General features: G+C 46.6%; 1 protein-coding gene across 1 annotated transcript in view; it reads right to left on the bottom strand.

The window, feature by feature from the left end:
• The window catches only part of SEC13 (SEC13 homolog (S. cerevisiae)), a 44,035-nt gene that overhangs the window by 32,013 nt on the left and 1,434 nt on the right, over positions 1-10,588 (bottom strand). The window contains exons 2-5 of the mRNA XM_006872204.1: positions 10,092-10,136; positions 7,941-8,056; positions 4,631-4,782; positions 4,074-4,207 (exon numbers count right to left, since the gene is read on the bottom strand). Coding sequence (XP_006872266.1) covers positions 4,074-4,207; positions 4,631-4,782; positions 7,941-8,056; positions 10,092-10,136 — 447 coding nt within the window. The remainder of the gene's footprint in view (positions 1-4,073; positions 4,208-4,630; positions 4,783-7,940; positions 8,057-10,091; positions 10,137-10,588) is intronic.

Raw genomic sequence — 10,588 nt, 5'->3', positions numbered from 1 at the left:
GTGGATAGTCTTCTCTTTTGGTAGCTGTTCATTGGTCCCTTGCTGTCTGTGTACCTCCATTCAGGTGACTACAGGGGTGCCTGAGCACTATAGTGGGCACCCCAGTCCCACCCTCGGAGGGTTCTACTCGGCATGCGCACAGATCTCCTTGAAATTTAAAGAGACAATTTCCAATTAAAACCAAACGGCCACAGCTGGCCCTGAACTGTTTACAACTAGAAAAAAGGCCTTAACAGGGATTGTGGAGTGGGACAAGCAGACAAAAAAGGAAACAGGCCGAAAATTAAATCCTAAGTTACGTCAAAATGAAATTTCTCAAGAAGAGTGAAAAGGGAAGCCCACTTCCTTATCATATCTACCTGGAGGCAATCAGAAAGCATAAAAAATACCAAAATACATAGCCGTCTGAGTCGTAAGGCCACAGATAACCTCTGAAGATGCCTAAAAAACAGAATCAGATGACCATATCTGCACATGTCCAGAAACGAGACAAAGTGACTGAGGCAAATGAGCTGGAAGGAGCCCTACACTCCATACTGGAAGATGGGCAGGCTTTGGAAATGCCTGAGAAGGAATTCAGAAAAGTGATAATAAAATGTATCAAAACACTATTCAATGGAGTTGAGAAAAATAAGGAAAAAGTCAGGAAAGCACTACAGGAACAATCAAATAAGATAGATAGAGCATTGGAAACAATTCAAAACCTACAGAAAGAGGTCCAAATGATTAATAACAAAGTATCAGGAATGGACAATACACTGAAAGGGCAAAGGAGTAGAACTGAAGAGATAGAGGCCATAACTAGTGAGCTAGAAGATAAATCTCTCAACACTACTAAGATAGAAGAACAAATACAAAAAAGGATAAGAAAATCTGAAGAAGGCCTAAGATTCATGTTGGATAACATGAAGAGGAATAACCTAAGAATTATTGGCATTCCAGAACAGGAACAATCACACAAGTCCACAGAGGAGATAGTTGAAGAGCTTCTGGAAGAAAATTTTCCTAACATCATGAAAAGTGAAAAGATAAGCATTCAAGAAACTCAACAAACCCCAGGACGGATAGACCCTAAAAAACAATCACTAAGACATATAATAATCAAGCTCTCCAAAATCAAAGATAAAGACAGCATCTTGAAAGCAGCTAGGGAAAAGAGAAACATAACATACAAAGGCAAGCACATCAGATTAAGATTGGATTTCTCAACAGAAACCATGCAGGCACGAAGGCAATGGGGAGACATATATAAAACCCTGAAAGAAAAAAACTACCACCCAAGAATCCTCTACCCAGCAAAGCTGTCAATCAAATACGATGGTGTAATCAAAACATTCCAGGATAAAACAGAAGCTAAGGGATTTTGCCAAAGCCAACCCTGCTATGAAAAACATCCTAAAGGAAGCTCTGTGGACTAAGAATCAACAAGAACAGACAATAACTACAGAATGATGTACACGGCAGCATCAACCTGAACTCAGTAGACAAATGGAAGAGTCAAGAACAGAATAAAATGATAAGAACAGAGGATCTGGGAGGTCAGTCTATGATCAAAACAATTACAATGTGAGAGAAGATAAATACAGAAGAACAGAGATCCAGGTTGTGGGAAGGTCAGGTAGATCACTAGATAAAATAGACTGTCTTAAATGGAGGGTAGAACTAATGGAATATAAGGTAACCACAATGGGGTTGGGGTGGGGGGTTTACTTTGGGTGTTGGGGAGGGCAATACAAGAAGGGGGAGGAGGCAGGAAAACAAGATAGATAGGGGAACACTGAGACAGGTTTGCATGGCCTAATGGGACAGAGGTAAATAGTGATGCATACTCAACCTTGGAACAACAGGGCTCTGGGATACAGGGATCTAGGTATAGCTTGAAGAGGGTAAATAATACTAAAATCCTTGACTGCCTTATGAATATTAGTTTCCCTTGCCTACTATTGTAAAACAGACACTTGAGTAGGATAGAAAAGGAATGTTGGGAAACATGATTAGAGAAAACTTGTAAGCCCACCTTCAGCCTAAACTGATTGGAATATCTAAAAGGGGTTTTACAGCTTGCCCAGTGAAATAGGCCTCATGCAAAGCCTTTACAGAGTATAGGACCTTAGGTGGAATCCTGAGTCCCATCCACAACCTTGTGAGGTGAGACATTCCCACTAGAAAGGACAAGCAGACTGGAACAGCTACAGTGACAGATAATGCATCTTCATGATGAACCTGACCTATACTCAGAGTGGTAGTTACTCTAAATACCAACAGAGAGGGAAAGAGTCTTCAAATCAAGTTTCAATGCTATAGGAACGGACAACTTAGACATTGGCTACCTAAAATGAGGGGGCCTAAAAGGCACGAAATGACTGGCTTACAAGGTTTCAAGAGGGAGCTTAGCTTAAGAGTATGGGGAACAAGAAAGAGTCCCCACTGAACAGCTGTCATCTTGTCCAGATGGATCTGGTGAAAAGAGATGGGGATAACATTCATAAGATTCAATAGTGAATAACTGTTATCAAGACTAATTGTGATTGTCACAATTGTAAAGATAGAAGTTTTGTAACAAAAAAAGGGAGTGGTTAATCTTACAGTCCAGAAACAGAGGATCCTAGGACCATCAAGAGAGGAACGCACAAGCAGAGTGAGGGACCTTATCCAGAGATGCAGCAGCACCAGAGATGGAGACAGAGATGGGGGCATGGAGAGGGGGAGTGGCTGAGGACTCTAGATTCATGGACTAAGAAGAGAAGGACTAAGAGCTGGTAGCCAGGAGCAGACTTGCAGAATGTGCCCATTGGAGATGTAAATTATTATATATGCCTGAGTGGGTTTTTTTGTTTGTGTTTCTTTAAAAAACCTAAAGTGGATAGAGAGAAATACTGTTAACTGATGGTACATGGAGGTGATTACAATCAATGTAATGAAACAAGGTATATGATTTGTTGAATGTAAAACTGATGATATGCCCTGTAAACTTTCACTCAATCCGCAATAAAAACCTTAAAAAAAAAAAAAAGTAGTGAAGTATGAACACATGTCATCAAGTGGATGACCCTTTAAAATGTTCTGTTCTGAGAAATCAAATATTGCATGACACTCCTTATAGAGAATGTTCAGGATATGCAAATCTGGAGAAAGAGAGTAGCTAAGTTGCTGCTTAGGACTAGGGTAAGTTTCTGGAAGGGGGTAGAAATATTCTGAAACTTGAGCTGACAGCTATACAATTCTGTGATTATACTAAGACCCACTGGATCTGATACAGTTGGCCTGCTGTACTCTCTGGATACCCGATGTCGTCAACTCTGGGTCTGTTACAGGCACCTGTGGCCTCCTCTCTCATCCTCCAGTTTAGGTAGCAATGGTCTGCAGGCCTTGTGGCTGCATTCCAGAATTGCTGGGAAGACCTTATTACCCAGTTTTGTTGTTCATGAGGTTTCAGTTTGCTCCCCAGTTGCTGCTGGTGTTTACATGTAGATTTGGTGAGAATGAAAAACTATGATGCCATCTGCCACCATTTTCCCAGAAGCCTCTGCTAGCCTACTCACTTATGCAAATAGGGGAACAAATGAGGATCACAGAGCCAAGTACCAAGGCTCCAGACATCCTTGAGGGCTGGTTAAGCTGTGGGTTCTTCAGGATTTCAAGATATACTCACAGTGGCAAAAGAATTTAGATTTGAGAAGTGTTTGGGGTCATTAAAGTCTAGAATTGCTATATGGAGAAGGCTTTGATGGCCCAGATTCATGAGTTCCAATCCCAGCACGGTGCCTTCTAAACTCACTTCCTTTCTCTGAGCCACTGATACCTCTTACTGTGCTGGGCTGCTCATTTGTGAGGATGGCTTGGCTCAAGAAGGTGAAGTGCCCCCCAACACAGAGCCCACAATGCTTACTCGACTATTTTAACCTGAATGCTAAAATGACTAGGCGCACCGGGAACGACAGTCCTGTAAAACTTCCTGTTTACACCACTCGGCACTGTCAGGTCCCAAAAGCAGGGACACCTTGTCACTCTCCAGGGGCCTATAGCACATGTGGTGACCGAGAACTGGCTATGCAGGCAGGGTCTGGACTTACAGTGTGAGCATTGTTGATCTTCTTCACTTCCCACTGGCCTTCTCCGGTGTAGGTCAGCAGGGAAATGGCCCCGTCGGAGCTCCCAGAGGCCAGGATCAGCCCATAGTCGTGGGGCGCCCAGCACACAGAGTTCACTGTAGGGGAGGAGTGCAGTAAGCAGGGTGTAGGCTTTGATTTCCCAGATTTATTGTTTAATCAAATTTCTAAAAAAAACAACTGTAGGAGCAGTAACAAGTTAAGTTGTAATGTTGTCAGCTATGGACACTAACTAAAGTCTGTCTGAACAACAAAATGAGAAGGCCCGCACTCTGAGAACAAGGTCAGCATTTGAAGTGAGTAAACAAGGTCAGCATTTGAAGTGAGTAAGCTCAGCCTTAAGAAAGGCTCGCCATGCTGCCTTTACCCTTCTCACTCTGCTGTGGACCGGTTTTAGGGTCTTGGGACCTGACCTCAGCTATAGGCACAGTAGCTGGAAAGCCAGGAGGAGGAGGGACACGAGGTTCAGCTCCAACAGAGGCCTCACCCTGCAGCGCTCCTGGCCCGTCCCCTCCAGGTACCTGAGGAGTCATGTCCTGTGTATTCGTGGGTCTTCTCCCAGGTGCCATTCTCCTCTTTCCAGATGACGACTTTCCGGTCATAGGAGCAGGAGGCCAGGATGTTGCCGTACATGGGGTGAGCCCAAGCTACTTGCCACACCGGACCCTCATGACTGTAAGGGAGAGATTAGAGGCTGCTCAGAGAGGCCGGGGGAGCCCACAGTGCTCCTGCCAAGCCGTTCTGGACAAAACTGAAGGGCTTCCTTGGTAGGCTGAGTCAGTAGCTCAGGATAGAACTGCTTATGATTTTGGAAGAGAGAGTTACAGACTGTCATTGCCATAGGGGCTCTCCCTGGGCAATGAGGAGGTTAAGTAACTGGTGGAGGTTACAGCAGCAATCAGCCTCCCTGACCCGACTGGGCAGAAACTATACTTGGCAGATGGCACCCAGCAATCTAGGGTCTGCACCCGCCACGTGCTCTGTGAACACTGGCAGATGGCATGGAATTGCTGCTCCTTGTTTGTGAGGAAGCTGTATCTGCTTCATTTTCACATTTTCCACTACTTTAAAAATTTGTGCAAAACGCATGGCTTTCTTTTCTCCTGGTTTTTATGCATTCAATGGATAAGACTGAAACTTATCATCCAGCCTGTGCCAGGCTTTGTTTTGGAATCACTTCTCTGATTCAGGGACAGCTCGCATCAGTCCACAGAAGGAGGGGTCAGGAGTCCAGGCTCCACCCACATGATGTGAACACCCAATCAGTTGTAAGGAGAACTGCGTTGGATGCAACACCCTTACTCAAGTCACATCCCTGATCCAATGTAAGGAACGTTTCCTGGGGGTGTGGACTGCAGCACTTTTTACCTTATGCCAGAGAAAAGGAGAGAGGCCTGAGCAGAAAAGGAGGAACCTGAAACCACCTTGGAGCCCTGGTGTGGTGCTGCAGGATAAGCACTGGACTGCTAACCCAGTGGTTCAAACCCACCAGCCACTCCTTGGAAACCCTATACAGGGTGCTATGAGTCAGAACTGACTTGATGGCACGTAACAACAAATACCACCTTAGTAGCCAGGAAAGCGAGACTTCCCCCTCATACTTTGGACATGACATCAGGAGGGACCAGTCCCTATAACATGGTTTGTAATGTGGAGGGTCAGCAATGAAAAAGAGGAAGACCCTAATGAGATGCACTGACACAGTGGCAGCAGCAATGGACTGTGAGGATGGTTCAGGGCTGGGAAGTGCCTAGGGCTGCCGACTATATTGCACTCAGCAACAACATCACCTACCACCGAGACAGATGGCATTCAGCAACAACTTCACCTACCACCAAGAAAGAAATGCCGGGGGTGGAGTGCATGCTTTGGGCTTGGGGTCCCTGCATTGTGACCAAGATCCAGGGGAAGACTGATGCCAAGAGATGTGCAGATCTCCAAGGAACGTAGGCCTACAGATGCTGGATGGGGACAGGACCTTTTCTACAACTGGGACTTCAACCCTGTGAAACTGTGAGAAAACACACTAGTTTATTCAAGCCTCCACTTGTGGTAGTCATGGTATGGCAGAACTAGGGAACAGAGACACTCTGCTCAGTCTCTATCACCCTTCATGAGAGGGGTGAGTCACGTGGGTTAAATATTTGGGAGAACTCATATAAACAGTTTAGGCACAAAAAACCCCGACTAAGCAAACCAAAGCCTACGCATCGCCTGGGTAGCTCTCGGTCCTACTCCTGCTTACTCCTTCACACGAGGACTGGAGATACTCAGTCTCCTCCTCCTCCCTCTGCCTGGGTCAACAGTACATCCTTCGTCCTTAGCAACGAGCTGCTAGGGAAACTGGGAGTCATTCAAATTCCCAAAAACTAGCTTAGTTTTGCCTGGGGCAAAAAAGAACGGGGTGTAAATATTGTATCGCTCCAATATTTCACAGCCTTTGAGCATAAAAGAAGGCACAGGGGAAAGCACTGAGTCCACGCACACACAACCACTTCAGCCAGAGTTGGCAACCAGGCCTAACTCCAGCAGCTTTCTGCTCCACCAGGTGCTCCCAGCACCAGGAAACTGCCATTTGGCTTCTTGGTCACTCGATTTCTGACATTTGGCAAGAGGATAACTTTGAGACCTGTTTCCCCAAACAACTTCTGATTTGTATTTTCTTTAACTTAGTTAATAAACATGTACTGAGGGCTACAGGCCCCTTCACAGAATAGACAAAACACTGGATACTGAAGTAGGATTATAAAAAACAAGTCAACCCACAGCCATCCAGTCGGTTCTGATTCACAGCGACCCGGTATAGGGTTTCTGAGGCTGTACATCTTTACGGGAGCAGAAAGTCTCACCTTTCTCCTGCGGAGCAGCTAGTGGGTTTGAACTGCCAACCTTGTAGCTTATCCTACAGTGCCACCCTCACTAGGATTATAAAAGAAACCCAAATATATTGAGATAGTTATTAAAAATGTCAAGTAAGTTTATGCTTACGGTGATACACGCACATGAAGTCACATGGTCCAGTGGCATGATCACTGCAGTTTCAGAGTGGACACATGTGTGCTATTTTCAGATGTTTGAAACGTGACATGAAAACATCTCACTTCTATTGGTGTCAGTGACAAGCACCATAATTACTACAGTTGTTTCCTACCTACGTCTGTAATTGAAGGAAATGCTCAGCACCAGCGGCACCGAAAATAAAGTCATTTTTTTTGCCCCCACTCCAGTTCGTCAAGCTCTGAATTCTATCCATAGAACCCTGGGAGATCCCAGTGGCATGAAAGGCAGTGAACTGAAGGGACAGCAGTAGAGGGGTGCCCATCAAAATGACAGAGAAAGGACTTGTAGAGATCTTAAACTGGAGAAGAGTAGGTGAAACATCTGCCACAGGCAGAATTATGGGATCTGTGGCATTATTCTTTGAGTGACTAGATCATGTGGACTAGAAGATAGTGCTGTTTACCACTTTCAAAAGGATCAATGGCTGCACTTCTGGAAGGCTTACTGTGTGCTGGACACCATGCCCTCACAGGGCACACACTCCTAGGCCCCAATTCTGTGGTAGAGCAGATCAAAGCTCAAAAGAGGTAAACTGACTCACCTCCCAAGGTCCTCTGTGGATGCCAGAGCAGGACTCATCCCTGGGCCCACCTGGGCCCCTAACCGAGTGATAAATCTTGGGGCATCTGCTCGGTAGCTGGGGCCTGGGGTCATCTCTGTTAAACACACTGAAGGGTGCTTGAACTGTGTGCTCATCCATCCCTTCTAGGCTTGAGGTCAGGCCTCAGAGGCCAAAACATTGAGACCTAGCCCTGGGCTGGCCACACTTACCCCCTGAGGTCGGCAATGAGGATCTGCCCTCCATTTCGCACATCGAAGATTTTGACGGACCTGTCGGACGAGCAGGTTGCCAGGCGGGTGCCATAGTAGTCCATCTGGGCATCATGCTGCAAAGGGAGGACAGCTCGGGAAGTCTGCAGGCTGGCCACCACCACAGAAAGTCTAGTTTGGACCAGACTACTTGAAATAAATCTATTCTCAAAGAACTGGATAGCAGGAAGCTAGTAAGACAACTTTCTCACTTCTCTGATAGGCAATGTCTTTCTGAAAGGGACAAAACAAACCATATCCAGCTGATTTTACAGCTTCTCTACATATGCCAGGGAAGGCCCCTTCAAATCCTGTCTGCAGGGTAGATATGAAAGAAAAAAGCTGGTTGGGCCCTCTTCTTCCTCTGAGGCCCTATCATGTTTAGACCCTGGCCCAAAGGATCAGCTCAGCTCCAGAACCTAGGGGTAATGCTGCCTAAACTAGCAGATTTCTGACTGACTCAAAGGGTCTACTGGGCCCTCCATGATGGACACAGGGTCCCATTCAGGTATTTGGGCTTCTCTACCCACTATAGAATAAGCACTGGACCGCAAGGTCGGAGGTTCAAACTTACCAGCCATTCCTCAGAAACCCTATAAGGGGTCACTATGAGTAGCAACCAACATGATGGCACTTAACAACAACCACCTCCTCCTCCATGGCCCCGGATCCTTTGTGTACCTTCGCTCCTGGGCCTCACCTCTGTCGTAGTCTGGGGCCCACTCCTGAGGAACACAGTGCCTCAGTGTAGCTGCTCTGGTCACCCAGGAACCCACTTGCCTGAAGCTGACAGACCAGCCAGACCCAGGCTGGGCTCTGCCCAAGGCGTCTTGTCCATCCTGGGTAGGGCTCCTGAGGCACTAAGCTTCTTGCCCAGGCTGAATAATACCTGTGCTCTCCTGCTCAGTGGCCTTATTTAGTCCAGGGGATGCCACTTTCCTCAGCTGTCCCACATGTCTGCTCTAGTCACCCTTGCTCACCCCTTTACCCCAGGGAACATCCTGACTTCTCTCTGGAAGGCACCCCTCCTGCTATCTCAGATGCCAAGACAGCTCTCTGCACATGTACTTCCTGAGTCCATCTGCAGAGTGCCACTGCACATTCTGGGACCATTTAGGGCCCTGGAGCTGAGAGATTTAGATCCTACCTCCTCAGTTTATCTGCTGTGCAGTTATAAAACTGCCCTGAACTTTAGTTTTCGCATCTTTAAATTGGGACTACTGATGGCATCTGTTTCTAGAGCTGTCATGAAGGTGATGTGAGATATTGAAAGAAAAGTGGGGCCGACACTTAGTAAGCAGGCAGATGTCATTACTACTCTGCCTCATCTGTTCTGATCCAAGTCCATATGAGTAGGTAGCTGAGCTATTATCTTGCCCACTTGAGCCAGGAGGAAATTGTGGCTGGCTCAGAACAAAGAAAAGATTGGCTAGGGAATCTCTGACAGGCCTTCTTACTTATGCTACCATGCTGACCCCAAAAGGGTATGGCTTTAAAGAATCCAGGAACGTCTACAATTCTGAGACCTGGCATGTTCTTAAGTCACTCCAAAGCCACTGCTGGCTTAGTACTGAGGGCAGGATGCCTGGGCAGGACAAAACCCTGTAAATGGACTGGCTGGTGTGGGAAGGCTGCCTGGAGTGCCGGTGCTACATGAAGCAGGCTGTGTGTTTCCTTTGGGGACTTTAACCTCAGGACCCACTCCTGCAGACCTGCATCTGCCTCTCAGGAAATGCCCTCAGTTCACAACTTCTGGCACACAGGGCCTTGCCCGGTCTCTGGTGGTCCTGCCTGGCTTTATCTTGGGCTCTTGGCATAGCTTCCCTCTGCCTTCATGTCCCCTTTCCCTGGAGCTAAGGGTTGGCAGCAGAAGGAAGACAGCTGGAAAAATGATTGGGAAAGCTCCATACCCACCTGACTACAAGACCCACAGCCTGGGCAGCTCAGAGGCCCAGTCTGCTGACCCTAACTCCTGTGGGTATAGTCTCACTGGAAAAAGAGGCAAAGTCACACCTGGGCTCATGAATGAGCAAGACAAAGACACACAAATTGCATCCCTCCAACAGAAGTGCCTGTGTCCACAGCCTCTGGGGGCACTGAATGAATACTTACAATCATGTCCTCATGGGAAGTGTCCACGGTGTTAATTACTGACACCTAGAAGCAAAGATATTGCAAATGAATGAACTGATGGCGGTTAGAATGCCATCTTCTCATTAAAGCCACCAATCACAGTTCTTGACTGCCATTTGTTCATTCTTTATTCACTCGAAAGTCACTCTATTTGCCAAGCACTATGGCGGGGACTGGAGTGCTGGTGTGGCACTGTAGGATATGCACAGGATCACAAGGTTGGTTTGAAGCACAAAGTCAATGATGCAAACTCACCAGCCCATCCTTAGAAACCTTGTACAGGGTTGCTCTACTAAACTTGATAGCACTTAACAACAACATGGCAGGGGCTAGAAAGACAGACTTGCATAAAAGCTACGTCTTGCCCTTGAGAAGTTTGCATCTAAATATAAATGGCTTAAGTAGGTTCTGAGATGAAGGTGGCAGAAAAGGACAGGAACTAGGGCTTAGATGATAAGGTGGCACGAGGAGCAAGA

Source organism: Chrysochloris asiatica, unplaced genomic scaffold, assembly GCF_000296735.1.
Source record: "Chrysochloris asiatica unplaced genomic scaffold, ChrAsi1.0 scaffold00186, whole genome shotgun sequence".
Taxonomy (NCBI): domain Eukaryota; kingdom Metazoa; phylum Chordata; class Mammalia; order Afrosoricida; family Chrysochloridae; genus Chrysochloris; species Chrysochloris asiatica.
The sequence above is the reverse complement of the archived record's forward strand: the minus strand, read 5'-3'. Positions and strand labels throughout refer to the sequence as shown.